Source organism: Prinia subflava, chromosome 1 (genome assembly GCF_021018805.1).
Source record: "Prinia subflava isolate CZ2003 ecotype Zambia chromosome 1, Cam_Psub_1.2, whole genome shotgun sequence".
In the NCBI taxonomy this organism is placed as follows: Eukaryota; Metazoa; Chordata; class Aves; order Passeriformes; family Cisticolidae; genus Prinia; species Prinia subflava.
The window spans coordinates 143,428,232-143,446,298 of record NC_086247.1 but is presented as its reverse complement, the minus strand read 5'-3'; the positions used below and the strand labels follow the sequence as shown (position 1 = coordinate 143,446,298).

The following is an 18,067-nucleotide window of genomic DNA, read 5'->3' as shown; positions in this document are numbered from 1 at the left end:
CACTGACTTTTAGTCTTGCATTTTTATATGCTACATTTAAATACAGCTTAATGTGCTCAACTCATCTTATAAAATGCTACTTCAGACTCCCACTGCTAAATCCTGAAACAGTGCCTTAAGGCTACACTACCTTGTAATATTCTGAACATATTCTCAATAAAAATTCCTTCCTATTCTCTAGCTTGTGGGCCCAAATAATCCACAAACCTTAGCCATGAGACATGGCTAGACTGCTCATGATGTAATGCAAAGTTTGGAGGTCCTTTGTTACTGTTTATGTTGTTTTCTAGGTGAGGTAATTTAGATATTTAAGGTCTTTTTTTACTTCTGGGCTAAATGTCATTTTTTTGTGAAGTTTGAGGAAGCAGATGACCATTAACCTGGTGGCAAGAAAATACATAGTCTTTTAAAGGTGACCTTTTGAGAAGTGGTAGTAAGAAAACAATTTTAAGGCCAGAGCTTATAAAACAAACACTGAATTCTGGCTTTTATGTGCTCTTTAAAGACAGTGTTTATGAGGATTGCTCCCTGCAAATCCTGCACAATGCAAAGTACATTCCTTAGCCTGCATCCTGCAAGGGGACTCAGAAAGAGGAAAAGTGCCCATGCTCCCCCATTTATGAATAAGTTTACAGGATCTTCATGTGTAGATGCAAATTTGCTGCACAGAAGGCTGGCCTCTCCCCAAAGTAACTACATGAGGTCAATATCCAGTGAGCCACAATGTGCTCTGCCCTGGCCAGAGTGTGAGGTATCCAGTCCCCTGGCCAAGGTCTACAAGGAAGAGGGTTTGGGGAAGAGTAATGCAACACAGAACTCTCTCCTGGCACACCCAGACAGGAGTTAATTTTTGGAATAAACCCTAGTGTTGAATGCTTGCACCAAGATCCTCAAAAGATCTTGCACACATCAAGACACAGGACCTGGGAGTGGCTGTTCATGCCATGAGGGATGGGCTTTGGGGAGCATCCTCCCTGTGCTCCCAGCACCACTGCCACTCTCTACCAAACCACTGGCAATGGCAAGCACCAAACCTCTGTGCAGCTGCACAGGCCACAACACTCTGCCAGTTCAGAAGGGTGGACACTGGGAGAAATAATTTCTCTAATTTTCTGCATGGAAGAAGAAGGAACCCAGGTGCTGGTGATGAGAGAAATAAACTTGATGAGCTCAGAGCATGGAACGGGAAACTTTAATGAGAAGGGAGGTGTGTGTGCTGCTAAATCTGAGTTATGGTGGGCCTAGAGGATGAGCCATGAAGGAAGAGGGTGGCCTGAAGGTCAGACAGAGGACAAAATGTGTCAAAGGGAAGGCGATTTCTCTCCTCTGTGACAGACTCTGAATTTCCCTTATAAGTCTGTCCAGAGGGGTGATGGACTTAAGAGAAGTACATAGATCTTTGATATTTTGCCCTTTCATATTTCTTCTGCTGTAGGAATGAGAAGTAGAGACATATGGAAATTTTGATTTTACGCAACCACGTGAACTGTTACCTGCAGATCTGTTAGCAAAATCACATGTACACACTGTGTCTGTGGGAAGCCAGCAGGGAGGAGGTGCTCAAAGCTGGGCTGGCTTTGTGCACCTTGAGACCATGTCACCAAAGGGGACACAGAGAGCCAGTGTCCCTGAGGCTCTGGGGCACCAAGGGGGTGCTGGAAATCCCACCCCTGCAGCTGGCACATATCAGCTGAACATATATCAGTCCTGAACATTTCTGAGGGTCAGAGACAGGATGAGTGCTGAGTGCTCAGTGCTGAGCCTCCCTAATGTTTGGTTACTGTGTTTAGATCCTCAAAGAAGAGCTGAGCTCCAGAGATATCCCTGTTTCTTTTTCCCCTCTCTGTGTGTGTTTGTGGGTGTGTGTGCTTGCCTGTGTGTGAATATGACAATTTTCCTTCAAACATTTGTCTGCTTCCAAACAGTGACTGCAGAGACTTCCATTAGCAGCAGCATTAACCTTGCAGTGCCCTTGTAATGAGCAAGGTATGAGCTAGTCCTGTGTCCAGCCTTAGTGTGAGACAGGGAGATGAAAAGAGCTTTAATTTGGCCCTTTGTATGAATTTCTCTGTCACAAAAAGCTGAAATTCTCTTGGGGCTGTAATGTCTCTGTGGACATAAAGGTTTTAATATAGGTTGTGATTAGCATCAAGAAAACATTAAATGACATAATTTTTTCCCCAAACTGATTATTTTCCAAATTATTTTTCTCATGTCATTGCTGCTCTTTTGCAAATGTGTACAATGTTACAGACGAGAATGAAGGTCAAAAGGTGTTAGTGTAATTAATGAACTGTGGGCTAAAAAATGTGGTTTAATCCTAAATCCTACGGCACGGAGAGCCTGAAGTCACTCCAGCTGCACTGTGAGGCTCATATGTGTGTAAAAGCTGGCACTCTCTTAGGGTGGTTTATTTGGGGATTCGCAGCCCCTGAACTTTAAATTTACACATATAAATGCATAGGTTTTAAAGCCAGAAGGAACAACCAAGATCTAGTGTGACCTTATTTATAACGAAGTTGCAGAATTTCACCTCGTAATTCCCTGCCTGAGCCAAATAAAATGACTATTCATACCAGAAGAGCTTGTGCTTTAATTCAGTGAGGGAACAGGTATGATGCCAGGGTGCTTATCCTGAGATCTCAACAAAGCCACAGAGCCCAAATAATGCATACCAAGCATCAAATTCTCTCAAACTTGTGGTGATAGTAATAAAAATGGCTAAATGTCTTTGAATAACAAATAAATCTGATTAAACCACTCTTTGCTTATAGCTTTCCTGTGAGCAAGAAAGAACATAAATCGTTAGATACATGATTTATAGAATATTACTCGCTTTTCTCAGTAACTCTGTGCCTTCTTGGGTCTTTGATATTCTGATAGCAATGTCCTTTGCAAATAATGCAAAATGATGTATATTTTAGCAGCTACTGGCTAGATTCTCAAGAGGAAACATTCTCTAATAGCACAGTGCTCCTGAGGGACTTTTACAAGCAATAAAATCCAAAGCATACAAGCAAGATTTTTTTGTCAAATCTTGCTTATACAAACATGAATTTCAGCTTCAGAGATCTCTTTTCATCCCACTGCAAGACAAGCCCAGATAATGTGCAACCAGATTCCTGCACCCTGCAGGCATTTAAAGAGCAAGTTGCCTATGTGGTAGGGCAAATATTTGCAGTCTGAAAGGAGGCATGGACACCACCCACTGATCTTCCCAGTGGGGCAGGAGTGGGAAAGGGCCCTCACAGAGAAATCTCATTTTCCACTGAACTCCCTTCCAGCCTCTATGACCAGAGGGGAAGAGGGCAGAAAACAGTCCTATATGTGCTGAAGCTAAGGACAGGTGAAGGAACCTTTGATTTCTCCCCTTTACACGTGAGGATAATAATGATAAAAAATTATCATAGATGGCTTTTCATGTAGTAAACCAAAATTTGGGATTAAGTATAATGCAAATTTTCTCAGCCTCTTTTTAAACTCCACCCTACTGGTGTGAGTAAACATATGCTATTGAAAGCAGGGAATAATGATTGCTGTGGTGGTTTTTTTTTTTTAATCTATAAAAATCCCAAACTAATTTGAATTACACTGAAAATAAATAATAAAAATTGCAGTTTTTCTTACAATATTGAAATAATAATTTCAATGATGAGAGCTGCAACATTTTTTTATCTTGGAAAAACTTTGTGGTAAATTCTTTTTTGTCTTCACAGATTTCAGCACTGTTTAGATGTGTGTCAACAATGAAAGGATTCACTAAAGTGCTTAGCAGATGTGCTTGGAGAAAACCCAACTCCCGAGATGTGCATTACTGTCAACATCCCCATCAATAGGAAATGTAATGGTGTTTGCAAAGCTGATATTTAATTCACTGGCTAATGACATTCAAAACCACTGAGAGTGCAATATTTCTATTCTTGAGCTTAAAATTGTTTTTTGAGTCCGTATGAGTCGAATTTAGAAAACCCAACTGCATCTACACGCAGTGGAGGAGATCCACTGAACACAGTTTGGGTTTTCTGTTATCTCCTTATGAATAAACAAAAACATGACAGCAGAAGTTGCTCTTTCTCCTTCATGCAAGCACAACAGTTGTGATGATTACACTTAGCAGAGGGTGGATTTTGTGTCTGGTAGTATTTCCATTTGCTGGTTCACCTGTACATTTTTGTGACAAAATGGCAGGCTTTGCTAAGTTGACAGACTAATTTAGCTTTGGTAGGTCATCCAGTTAAAGCTAAGGGCAGAATTTATGCATTTGGATTAAACAACATTTCTGGGATTTTTTTTGGAAAGATTATATCTATGTTGGCCTTTAATAATTGGGCCAAATTTTTGACTGACGTAATTTAACTGAGTTTTTAGGCATGATATTCCAGCAGAGAATTTGATCATAGCATTTATGTTTTTATAGCTAAATGTGACTTATTTTATATGTAGAACTGTGTCTATAGATAACGTACATTATATATATATAAATGATGAAGATAAATATACATACATGTACAGATACTAATAGTGCAATAACTGTGAAACCAAGTACACACATTTTGATTTTGGTTTGTGTTAGCCATCACTTGCTATTAGTTAACATTCTAAACTGAGAATGGTGAATGTTTACATTTTATTTGTCACCAGGGAATAATTATGAAAGATTTACTACATGAAAATTATTCTACATAAATATATGTTGTATTTACAGGACAGAGCAGAAACCCACAGAGGGGGCTGTGACATGAGAGCTCTTCAATGACATTCAAAATAGTAGAAATATTCCTGGTGCCTTTTAGGGCATTTTATTCAATTGGGTGCAGATGAGCTAAGTTTATCTGTGTGATAGTTGGTTTGCAAGTTTTGGGGTAAATGATCCAAGAACAGCAAAGTGGATGTATTTTATTTGCACAGCGAAATTCTACTGGCAAAAAAAGCTGCAAAGACAGTTTATATTTTTGCCACACTGTAATAAGCAACTAACGACCCACAGAGAATTTGGGAGAATGTCCTATTTACATTCCCTCCTATTTAGATGGTCTGCTTTTGCATACAAAGGAGGTCTTTGTTTCCGCAGGGCCTGTCAGCACCTGCTGCCTGCTTCCCACGTCTCCACAATGCTCTGTGGCACCCAGCTCCCACACACAAAGGCTTTTAGCGTGTACCCCCGTCCTGTACCTGGCGATTTTGTCCGTGCAGGACATGGTGATGAGCTGCTCTCCCAGCAGGACGCCGTCCCACGTCTGCGCCGCGCTGTGGCACCGCACGGGAATGGTGCCCTCGCCAGACTCGATCTTCGTCCGCAGGTGCCCGCGGTACTTCCTCACTATGTGCCTGCTGCTGTTCACTGGGCAAAACAAACACAAGGATGACAACAGCTGAATGCTTTTCCAGAGGACCCGAGAGGCTGTGTTCATGCCATAGCTTTCATTTGCAGAACCACCTGTGAAGGTCCTTTAAATGGGATGCACAATTAGATGAGATAACAGCCCAAGGAAGCAGTGCAGTGCAGAAAAGAGGGTGCTCCTAGCACGGCTTTCTTTTCATATCAATCAAAGCTTACACAAAGCACACACTGAGCTCATGTTCCCCTTCTATTTCCCATATATATTTTACAAGAAGAGAGGTGCTCTGTCTTTTCAAGAACCAGTACAATTTCTCGTTTTAGGATTGAGTTGTGATGGATGAATATTTGAAAAATCTTGGTTCAATGAGTGTCAGCAAAGACTAAGCTGCATGATGCAGACCAGTCCAATACTTTACTGTGATATTCAGTGACATTTCCCGAATAATTTCAGAAGTGAAGTTTTGATTTCTTGCCATAAAATTTAACTGGAAAATTCTGAAAAGCTAAAGGTTTATACACTGGATCAAAGGCAAATCGTAACTTGCTAGTTGTTCATTGCTGGCTCAAATTCCTCCTACACTCTCCCTGAAGTGAGGTACTTTCCTGCCTTGTGTTGTATCAAGCTCTTTTATCACTTCTGTGATATTATATATTTGAGTGCAAGGCAGTGGCCCCTGGGGTGGCACAGGGCAAGCAGCTAAAGTACTTGTCCTGTGCCAGGATGAACTGAGTCCTGCAGACATGCAGTAAATACAGAAGATAATGACATTTCAAAAGCACTTCACCTTCATTATTATGAGAAGAGAAAAACTGAAGTTCATTATCAAAATCACTCCTATGCTCTTTACACTGCTACTTTACTCCTGGGTATTTTGGCTGTAAAAGAACAAGAAGGAGCAGCAAGGAAATCCTCTGCTCACTGCCTCGCCCTCGGAGGGTTTCACTAGGGGTGACCTTCTCCCTGAAGCAGACCTTCCAGAATTCCCTCTAGCCCAAAGGATCATAACAAAAGACAGTACATGATGGCCTCTGCATTCAAGGAAAAGGAGTGCTGCATTTACAGACATGCAGCTCTTGCCCATATTCAGCTGTCCTGTGCATTTTTCCATGCCAGCACCAGCAGGCTTCTGCTTGTGAAGGTGATGCTCCTCAGTGGGCTGTGGGGCTGAGTGCTTCAGCCACTGAACACCACCAGGGTGTCAGAGGCTGTGGGGCTGATGGCACCTCTGCTGTGAGCAGCTGGCTCTGCACGATTCCCAGTGCTGGTGGAAGCAATGGACTGACTCTGCCAAGGGGTGCCTTACAGAAGGGGAGAGGGATAATAAATTGGTTCAGCCTACTGGGATTAGCAGAGGTAACACACACATGTAGAGCAGCACAGTCAGCTGTGACCTGCCAGCACATGGGTGGCTGGCCCCCAGCAATCACTGCCCCTTCTCTCCATTCCTGCTTTTTAAGAATTTAAGAAGGGTGCGTGTGTGTTAGCAGTGGGCTGGGACGGGTATGGAATGGATTACTTGGCCATGACCAAAGCCAGGTTCCACCCAGACTCAATCTCCACCACATACAAAATATTGTTTGCAAATACTGTTACAGTAATGCTGCTACAGCATCTGAGTTTGGGCAAGAGTGGTTGCTGCATGCCACCCCCACCAGCAGCCACATCATCCCAGCAGCAGGGGATGTGCAGGGTCCTTGTGCCCAGCTGTCAGCACCTCACAAATCGAGGCACTGCAGTAATCACCCGACTTGGAGTATTGTGGCTTTTCAAACTTGGGTTGTGGGAGAAATTAGGAATAGCCAATGGAGACATATATAAAAAAAAAAAAAAAAAGCAAAAGTGCCAAAGTCTCAGAAATGTCTCAGATCCCTCTGTTCTCAAATTTTCTGGTTGTGCCAACACTGTCAGGAAACTATTTCCATGACCATGTGTGCTGATCCCTTGCACATCCCTCTTGTCTGGGATGCTAAGTGCAGCATCATTCAGAGGCTGCTCCTTGGACTGTATTAGCTATCTGGGAACTGGTCCATATTTTTCCTGGGACTCTGTAAGGAAGCATTTTTAAAAAGCATGAAACAGTGGTGAGCAGCATTTTTTATTACTAAACCATGGAGTCGTGGGAAAGGTACCATGAAATTTGGACAACAAAAGTAGAAAGTGATCACTTCTGCTTAGCAAACACATCCAGCTGAACAACAGTGAGAAATGTCTACCAAAAGCACTTTGCCTTTGTCTGCACATACTGAGAACTGATGGCACAGCAGAGCAAGATCTCTGCCAAGGAAGCAGTGAAGAGTGACTCAAGAGGCTATCACTGTTTTGGCTGGTGGAAAGTGTAAGTTTAAGCAAACCAGTTCTCTTTTCCTAAGCTTTCCCACAGGTATAATGAAGATAACGATGCTTCCTTCTTATGCAAATTCATTTAAAGGTACTGCTCAAGAATCGTTTATGAAAAACAGATGCTATCCTTCCAGGAAAGATCTACCACAGGAGTCCACCTGATGGAAATCCCTCAGGATAAAATGATTTTTTACTGTTTGTGCCTCCAATTTTTAAGAAAAATATTTTCTTTTGTTACACTTTTCCCATTTTCCATCTCTCTAGAGTCTCCTCTCTTTCTCAGCTCCTGCTGAGCCTCCCCTGTAGGTGCCTTGATCTCCTAGATTATTCTCTTATTCAAGAAGTTCAGTGTGTTGACACACCCACATTTCCCATACATGCAAAGACACATGTAACTGCTAGGAAATTTTAGTGACTGCAGTGTAAGATGAGCAGCCCATCATTTATGTGGCTTTGATTTCACTGCATAAATGTTACCTCAGTAAGGGGCAAAGCATCCCACAATATGCTGACAGAGATAAGGAGTGAGTTCAGGGAAAAAACAGCAGCAGGATTGCAAACAGCTGTTGGGCACCTGGGGAATTAAAAGCATAGGCCAAAATGTTTTGGGGAGGGGGATATGAAAGAATTCTGTGCTTTTGGGGGGTCTGTTTATTTGATTTGTCATTTGTCTATCTGATCTCAGGACTGAAGGAAGTACAAAGGTCAAAGCACTCCACATCTGGCTGTACTCACAGCATCTCAACCCTGGATTCCAGGTGCTAGAAACTGAACAATGAAGTTTCTAAAAAGCAGTTGAAGTGTGTAAGTGCACTGATAGTTTCTGAATGCTCATATTGCCTCAGCCCTGTGTCCAGCTTTGCCCCCTGTGCCTGCGCCCTGCCCACGGTGCTGGCTGACAGGAGTCAGGCATTTGTGGGTAGTGCACACTCACCCCAGGACACACTCCCACAGCTCTGATAAGGGGTTTTAGCTGCTCAGCTGCTATTAAATTCAATGAATAGGGTGTGACTCAGACCTCGTGCTGTGCTGCCTGTCTCAGGCTGCTCACATTGCTGGGGTAGTTGGGACACATGCTCCTAAAGATCATCTGTGGCATTTATAGAAAATACTAATAACCCAAAGCTCTGAATGCTTTCAGATAGCCAATGATTAAATAAATCCAAATCCGCAACTGGGACACACTGAGTTCTTTTTTAGCATGTCATTAAGTAGCACAGGAAGATATAACCAAAGGAAAAGATGAGGCTCTGAGAGTTTTGCACTGAAGCTGCAGACAGACTCCAGCACATAAGCTGCTTGTCAGCAGTAAAAAACGTGGTCCACTTGATGGCACAGCCTGCTATGGATCATTTTAATGCAGTCTCAGAAATATATTTATTTATGCACCTTAAAGTCACAAACTACAGCCTACTGCTGTTCTGCTGTTCAGTATGATCAAAACATCAGTGACTATAAGCATTTCTGATCTTGGCTGTGCAGGTTCTCCAACTGCTTAATCTCAGCTAATTGCAGGGGAGAAGGCGTCTGTGGATGCCACTTCAACCAGAACAAAATGTCAATTCAAATTGGAATTGGAAAAGACAAATTTAAAAATCATTTGGAGTGGATTTATGATGTGCGCTACACTCAGATGTGGAAATTACTCCTGAGAGTTCCTAAGATAAAAAGGTGCTGGATTAATTACTGGATTAGAAATGTACACAGACAGGTGCCTTGTATTTAAAGTCAGTGAAACCCTCTGATTTCAAGCCTCACCCATTATTTTCTTATTTGCTCCAGGACCAGTTCTAGCTCATATGGTAATGAAAAAAGCCACTCCATATTTATTATTTAGTTAAAGAGTGAAGAGGAAATGGACGGTGATTAAACAGAATCACACAAGTAAGGCTCTGTCTGAAATTTTGCATGACTGCCTCAGAGGTTCATTTTCTGTTTCCCTGCTTCAGTGGAGGCTGTTCTCCCTTCAGGAAAGAAGAAATAAAACAGCCTATCTTGCATTTTTTTCAGTGCTGGATCCTCCCCTCCTCAGCATGGTTTATAAAGCTTCCTTAGAGCAGTGTGAGACAAAGGGGTGGAAAGAAGAGTGTTAACATTTGACTGCCTCTGTATTTTGATGGTTATTAGAGATGCACTTTCCTCAATCAGGTGCTGACTAAATGTACAGCATTACTATTTCTGGAAGTGTTGAAGTGAGAATCACAGCACAGTGAACACTTTGGATGTGCCTGCTCTGCTGGGCAGGGTTGCTGGTCAGATAAATCCCTGCTGCACTGTGCTTTGGTGACCAGCACAGAGCCAGGCTGAAATGCCAAGGGCCAGCTTTGGAAAACAAGAAACTTCAGGAGAATTCTGAAATAAGTTTGAATTTGTGAAAAGAAAGGTCTACAGAGCTGTCCCTGCAGTGACTTCAGGGATGTGTCCTTCCCAGAAGGGAACCCAAGAACCTGTTGAGATGGAGCATGTTGAGATGAATCCCTAAGAGTCAAGATAAGACTTTTAAATATAGGCTGTGAGGGATATTGCATCTGAAGGCAGCCCTAGGAGAGATTTGCTTGTTCCCAGAGCCAAGTAGCAGCCACTATGTTGTAGCAGGTTTAATTTCAGATCTGTGGTTTGGACAGTATCATGAAGTCCTATAAACAAATAAAAATGCTGAATATGGATATGACAATGGTAGAACCTGAGACACCAGTAGATCTTGGAACTGAAATTAACACTGGAGATTCAACTTCTTTACCTTTTCCCTTCTCCCTGCCTCTTTCTTGGCTGAAATACTGTCTTTGGACAGTAGTCTCTAACCTGACAGAATCCATGACCTGACAAATGATGTTCCCTTTGGCATATTATTCTTTCTTCTTTTCACTAACCTTCAAAAAAAATTTCACTCTTTCTAATTCTTCCATAATTTTTCATCTGCCAACACTTTCTAGTGATGTACTGACAAGGTGTGATAGCAAAGTCAATTTGCCCATCCATAGATTATCAATATGTGAAATTTAATCCAGAAGCAGCAGTGAAGAGACAACTTGAAGTTTGAATCCACTAGGACAGAAACGAAATGAATGCATTATTTTTCCTTATCCGCTTTAAGTACCTATTAATTAAATTATTATTTTTTGATTGAATTGGTGTTAGAGACAGTAATTGTAGGAAGAGTGTAAGGATGATATTCCAGCATTTCAAAGTTTATTAGTGAGTGTTTTAATGAAAACTTTTCATTTTGGCCCATCAAAATGCCTCTATATATGATTACTGAAGGGAAAAATTCATCTGTTTGACAATATAGCACTTTTACAATGAGTTTTTATCTTTTTTGTAGGTTGAGATGTACTGAAAACTCATCCTAGGGAGAAGTGCCAAAACACTTCCATTGAACCTATGCTAGAGCAGAGAATGACACTCTAACACATGAAATCCATTTTACCATCAGGCTAAATTCTAAATAAGCCTGGACTCTCAGCAGGCTTTAATACCCTGAGAGAAAAAAAGTCTGAGAGAAATAGCTCAAAGCCTACAAACAGGTTTTCTCTAATGTCTGTCTTCCAGGAATGCCTGGGATCAAAATGTGAGTAACTAGTTAAAATTCACTTTAAAACAATTTGCTGGCAGCAAAGTCATGCACAGCTTCCACTGAGAGTTATAAATTACTGTTCCAGGCAAGGAGGAATGAGCAGGACTGGGTCAGGTGTCAGGGAACTCTTTGTGCCACCTACAAACCCAGGCTGTGGACTCCAGCCTGCTCTGGAGTAGCAAAGCATTAATGTGTTGAAGCCAAAAGTACAAGATTTATCAGTGAGATTGAGATTCTGTGCATGTGGCAATCAAGGAAAGTGCAACTCAAACACTTCAAGATTATTATTTTTAATTACTAATTACCCCTCTTGTCTCAAATCAGACATGTCCCGCTGTGGCTCTGAAAGTGCAGCTGCTCCCACAGAGCAAAGTTTAGAGATCTGGCAAAGGGCTGCAGCAGGGATGGGAACTTTCTGAGGAGGAGACTTCTGCTCTGAAGCCTCCATCAGGCTTGTCAGCAGGCAGAGAAGGCCACTGGCTGGTGTCCAGCACTGCACAGCTCATCTCTGACAGGGTGCAGAGATGCTGCATCCATCAGAGACCAGGGGGAACCAGCTATTCACCCATGTCCTAAGCTGTGCATCATAGTACCTTCCATTTTTTGTTAATGAGAAATGTTTTCTATTAAAGCTAGGCTTTATCTTTTAAATAGACTTTAAATAGACACACCAACATCACTGGGATTGCCTATTTGGTGACAATTCTCTCTCCTGCCATGTTTTAATCAAGAAGTTTGCACAAACATAAAGAGAATGAGTTATTCATCATAACTCTCTTTCTTTTATCAACAAAACATGCTGCTATTCACGTGGTTTTGGGATTTTGTTGCAGCTGGGAAATTGAAATCTTCAAGGATGATTTAAGGAAAATGTGGAAGAAGTCAGCAAAACATGCAAACAGAAAATGAAGCCTATGACAGAGAATCAAGAGCAATCTGTCAATAATGTCTACAGATTTTCAGCCACACTGTGGTTGGTATGAGTCTAGAGAGGCTGTGGTTCCCAATGCATCACCAGATATATTATAATTCAGCTTCTGGAGCTCTGGAGTCCTATGGACTTGGGCTGAAGAAATTGAATCTTGATCATCAGAAAATGGTTCCTGTTTGCCTTAAAAATTTGGGGATTAAAGTTACTAAATTATTCTGAATAATTTTATGGTAGTGCATAGAATGTACAATGTTTTCCATATTAGTATTCTACTCTCAGCACTAACTACCCTTTCTCAGAGCTGTGATTGCTGGATCCCTTTTATTCCTATTTTACAGGTCTAGAAATAGAAATTACCAGAGTGATGTGAGTTGCCCCAGACTGGCTAGAGAAGGCAGCTTGCAGGATCATGGTTAAGAATTAAATTGTTTGCTACTCATACAGATGCCTACAGATTTCTCTCCTAAGACTCTAAGAAACTCTCCAGAAGTCTAAGGACTTCAGAAGTCCCATGAAGATCTTAACTGGACCTGGAGCTGCCTGGCAGACTTTCTAAAACTCATCTTCTGAGTTCTACCTGTAATTCCCACTCAGTGGAAGGGCAAATTAGACTAAATTAGATCTGAGTGGGTGTAGTTTTCACCCACAGAGATTTTTCCCAACTATGGTTTGATATTTTCCACCCAAAAAGTCTGTGCCTTCTTTAGGTGCATATCTGCAGCAGGCTATGGGATGCTGGGGTGGAATGGGGAAGTGTCCAGGAGCATGTGGTCTCTTTTTCCCTGCTGCAGAGGGCTTTGGAGACACCACCATTCCTTGGGCTCGACAAATCTGGGGACAAGGAGCTTTTCTTGGGGAAATTTTCTGCTGCTATTCTGAAAACTTCTCAGGCATGGTCTTTTGCTGATTAATGTAGCCTTTTTATCACATCTGAACATTGCATCCAAATGCAGTGTTTTACAAAGCAGCAAAACCCATAACAAAGCAGAATCAATAAATACAGTGCAATGCCCTTTGGCGATTCAAGCATTCTGTTAAAATTAGAATCTGATTATAGCTGTGGAAACCTGTTTTCCTGAATCCTAACAAACACATTTTGCTTTACATGAAAGCTTTTCAAAGCTGTGGCCAATGGTGGCTCTGAGCAATCCATAGTTTTTCAGCATATTCTTTCTCTTTCCCTGGATAGACACACACTGCACTGACATATACTTCTAAAAATCTTATTTTCTACTTTAAACTCCCCCTGAAACAAAACTCAAATAAGCAAAAGCAGCCAAGAATATCACAAGGAGAAGGAATTGGGACATTTTTAATGCATTGTAAAAGGCAAGGAGTTTTCTCATGATGTGTCAGTTCTGACAAAGTTTTAAAATGGAGAGTTAAAAAAGGGAGCTGTCTAGCTCAGCTGAGAGGGAATTCACTGATCCAGGACTTGGGAGACATAGATTCAAGTTTTTATTTGATTCTAAGTGGCCTTGAATGAAAAAGCTTACCCTGAACTAGGCATGGGAGGAAATGAAATAGGGTTTTCCTACCCCTTGTTACTGACAACCAGGAGATGTAAGATGGGATCCCAGTTTCACACAATTATTTTCTTTTAAATTTTGCCTGATGGGTTTTGATTTTTTTCCAGTACTTTGAGACCTGAAAACTGTCCATGAAGTGAAGTTGTTATTCACCAGTCAGCTTTAGCAAAACTTCATTAAGAACATAACTACCCAGTCTGGTGGAGATGAATAACATTTATAAAGAATATAAAACAATAGCAAACTTTTACAGGTTGATTACTTGTACGGAAAACTTCAGGAGTCCAATGAAGTGAAATGAGAGCCTCTTTCCATGGTGCATCCTGGGCTCTAGCATGATAACACCAACAATAAAACCATGAGTGCTTTCACAGCTCTTCTAAGCCTGGACACCACTGGTTTCTCTGGTGGTTTTAGGGGCCAGAACCGACCTTTGGGATTGGCAAAAAGGTTTAGCATGACAGGTGATGTAAGGAATCAGACCTCTCCTCTGGGTTACCAAAAGTGATGGGATTTCCAGACACGTGCACCATGTATCTGCAGACCCTCTGGCACTGCTGCTCTGTCTGAGCAATGGCTCCATCTGAGCACCAAGAGGCAACAGCTGCTGCTTCTGCAGCTTTTCCCTCAGGTGGCTTCAGAAGGGCTCAGGTTTCACAGCAAAGGGCTTGGGCCACTCACTGTCTCTGTTCTGGTACCTCTGACAGGAGTTTTTCCTCCCTTTTGCCTTCTCTCCCTTCCCTGCAGCCTTGGATGAGAGTGAGTAGGAGAGGCTGGGGGAGGAAAAGCTTCTTGCAGCACTGGAGATGGCTCCAACCAGTGTCTGCAGGTCCTGTGTGGGTGTTGTGAACAGAAGAAGCAGAGGGGCTTCACTCCTCTTGGGAGTTTCCCCACCCCTCACAGGTTTTATGTTACTGTCTCTCACCCACCTCCCCATCACAGCTGAACATCACAGACCCACTCTCCCTCAAACTTTCCCATCCTCACTGTGGCCCTCCTGTCCCAGGGTCCCACTGATTCCTCTCATCCACACTTTCTTCTCCTGAAATCCCTTTGCCTACCTTCCTGAGAAGAAGAAAGCTCCTCCACAGTGCCAGCATGGATTTGTTTTAGATGCTGGAAAGAAATCTTTATCTGCAGGACCACTTCCACTGCTGGAAAGCCCTGAGCTAAATCAGATCACTGCTCAGACCTGCAGTACCTGTGGAGACAGAGGACCACCACAGCTGGGCCAGGCTCTGCTGTCACCTTTGCCCATCCTGACCAGGAGCACTCCTCACCTCTGCTCCAGCCAGGGGTGAAGTGTGTAAGTGAAGGAGAGAATTAACCAGAGGGAACTGTCCTGTGACCGTGCTTTCCCTACCAAGCTAACTTGAGTGAAAGCAGTCACAGTGAAACAGCATTTCTGCAGCCTGGGAAGATCAAGTTAGAAAACAGAGCAATTACACATAAACCTAGTGCCTGCTAACAGTCCTGAGCAGGGACACAAGCTCCCTGACAGATCACCTCTAGTCAGCTGTAGAAAGTTGCTGCATTTCCTCTTTGTTTACTTTGGTAAACTGAGGCTGGGTCAGTGGCACAAGCAGAAGGGGCCATTGCTACCTGGAACGTGACCTCAGAGGAGGCTGAAAAAAGGTGCGGTGCTTATATCTGAACCCAAAACTTTTTGGATAAGACCCAGTTCAGTCTTAATGAAGTGAAAGGACAATTTCCTTCCACCTTCTTTAATACTAATTCCCTAGCCTGTGAAGTCATGCAAGAGCCTCTTGCTGTATCTGCAATTTCTGCAGCATCCTTTATATGACACAGCAATCTGGGCTGACCACAGTAATTCACCCAGTGCTAGGATTATTTCTCCTGAAGCAGCATTCAGCACTACAGCCTACAGTGGTGTATGCATTTTTTTAGTTTCCTGTTACTTCTGGGCATGGTTCTCTACGATAATTTTGTTCTGAGATCCCCCAAGGTATTGTTCTGTTCAGTCATATGAAAAATAGGAAAATAATGCACCTTCATCCCAGTTCCACAGATGGGCCATTCATCAGCATAAAATCAACTCTATAGCCTAGGAGAAAGCTGCTCCATGCACCAAATAGCTACAAATTTCCAAGCTGCATCAGGCCAGCAGCTGTGACAGAGAGATGCAAGACATGGGAGCACTTGTGCAATGAGAACAAAAAAATAATGCCCAAGTCCTAGGGATGACCTATGGTTATCCTCAATTTTTGTAATGGGAAAGTCTATCACTTTGTTAGAACCTGAATTTTCTTGTAGTTCCAGATATCTAAATTCTTTTCAGATCACTGGGCTACTTAGATGGTTCCTCTTGAAGTGCTTTCACCTTTTACCATCTATTTACAAGAACAGAATTTGTCCATTTAAGCAACCCCAGGATTGGCAAAAGGAAGGCAGAGGTTTCTTCCCCTTGCACATCCAGAAATGTTCACCAAACCAAATGGTTTGGGGAGCGATTCTAGCCCAGTTACTGCCATAAGCATCCTCATTGTTTTCTATCCTGATAACTCCCTGCAGGACACTGAATGCTGAGCTCTGGGGCTGAGACTTTCACGACAGTTTTAGGAGAGCATCAGACTCCTTAGAGGGTCTCTGTGTGAATCTGGCCTTCTCCAGCCAGTCTGCTCAGGATATGACTTTCAGGGACGTGGTTTGGGGATGACACAACCCGGGTCATCTGACCACCATCAACCCCATCTGACCACGGGGTGCTGGGTTACTGGTGTGAGCAGGGCACCCCTTCACAGCAGCCCTGGGTTTGGGGGTTAACAGAGCATTTTTAAAAAATCCAGCGGCCAGGATCACAAGCAGGGAAAGCACAGGTCTGCCCACTGAAAGCACACTTGAAGTAGAGAGCACAAATGTGTCTTCCTGGGTACTCTTCAGCTCCCCAACTCTCTGAAAACTGCAGTGCACATCTCATCACATCACCTACCAAGACAATGATCTGGCTCACGTGGTTGCAAGCAGGTCCTGCTTAGATGAGAGCTCTGTCAAATGTGTGTGCATGAGAGCTTCAGCACAGCTGTAGGTTAATAGACAAGCAGGAGAAAAACCCCATGTGGAGCAGATGCAATGGTGTGTTTCAGACCTAAAGGAAGTGTGGGATAAAACAGGAGCTGGGCTATCAAGGAGTCAATGGCACAAGGCAGTACAGCATGTTAGCAAGAGATAGAAAAGCAGCCCAGGGGAGAAGAACTGAGACAAACCCTGGGGCAGATTCTGTTTGTCTCTTTGGTGATCCATGCAGTGAGAGAAAAAGATGGACAATGAGGTAAAGTAAAGCCAGGGAAGGAGGAGTGGGGAAATAAGAGGACTTTTTAAACTCAAATTTTCAAGGAATTAATTTTGCTTTTCAAGAGACTTAAAAAAAAAAAAAGCCAATGAGTCAAGAAGCACTAAATTAGCTAGGATGGTGCTCTAGCAAATCAAGGGCTTGATTATTCTGTGGTTTGCCCTAGATTTAGGAGAAAGTGCAAAATGTGCAACAAATACTACAGGGTGAGCTGCCCCCAGGGCTCCACCTCAGGAGCTAGAGTTTGTGTGCCATAATGGGAAATAGCTGCCCCCTTAGGCCCCTCAGGAAACCCACGTTAGCTTGATGTTGTGATACTGCCCTTGGGAGAGCCCAGAAATCCAGGCACCCCTGGCTCAGATGCACAGGAAGGGAGAAGGCACCAGAAAGGGAGATGTCCCAGGCTCCCTGACCTGCAGCACTGAACTGAAGGAGGGGAAGAAGCTGCATCTGTGAAGGAGCAATTAGAGTTGTGAGGACACCAAGAACATGCTGCCTTTTTGTCATATAGCTGTGCTACAACCTTGAGGATGACCTTGGAAAGTGATGGAAAGGGTCTTGGGAAGGAGACTGCAGAGAATGAGCCAGGACAAACCCATAACAAGCATCTGAAACCCCTGTGGCATTTCCCAGTCTCATATTCCTGCAACGCCACTGACCCTGGCTGGTCTCCTTTCTTGCTCTTGCCTCTTCCCCTGCTCTCTCAGATTTTACCTTCTTCCAAAGCTCTGACTTCACTTCCTGTAAGCTTGACCCTCCTGACCTACAGGCACCAAAAAAGAATTAGAAAATCCCTCCCTGCTCAAAGCAGCCTGGTCCAACTGGATTTTGTTTCTCTTTTAGAGCTGCCTAAGGATGTTATCAACAAACAAGTCAGCTTACACCTCTGACTCAAGAAGGCCATTTCTTCAAATTAAAATATGATTCTATCTCTTTGTCCCTAATTTCTTACTTTCCTGCATGGGTGTGGGCTCCCCGGACCTCTCCTCTGCATTGCAGCTGTCAGACTTTTACACATGTCACAAACTTGGTACTCTGCTC

At 42.9% G+C, this 18,067-nt stretch overlaps 1 protein-coding gene across 1 annotated transcript in view; it reads right to left on the bottom strand.

The window, feature by feature from the left end:
* ADARB2 (adenosine deaminase RNA specific B2 (inactive)) overlaps positions 1–18,067 on the bottom strand; it is a 306,546-nt gene that overhangs the window by 13,644 nt on the left and 274,835 nt on the right. Inside the window, exon 7 of the mRNA XM_063415450.1 lies at positions 5,173–5,341. Within this exon, the coding sequence (XP_063271520.1) occupies positions 5,173–5,341 (169 nt within the window). The remainder of the gene's footprint in view (positions 1–5,172; positions 5,342–18,067) is intronic.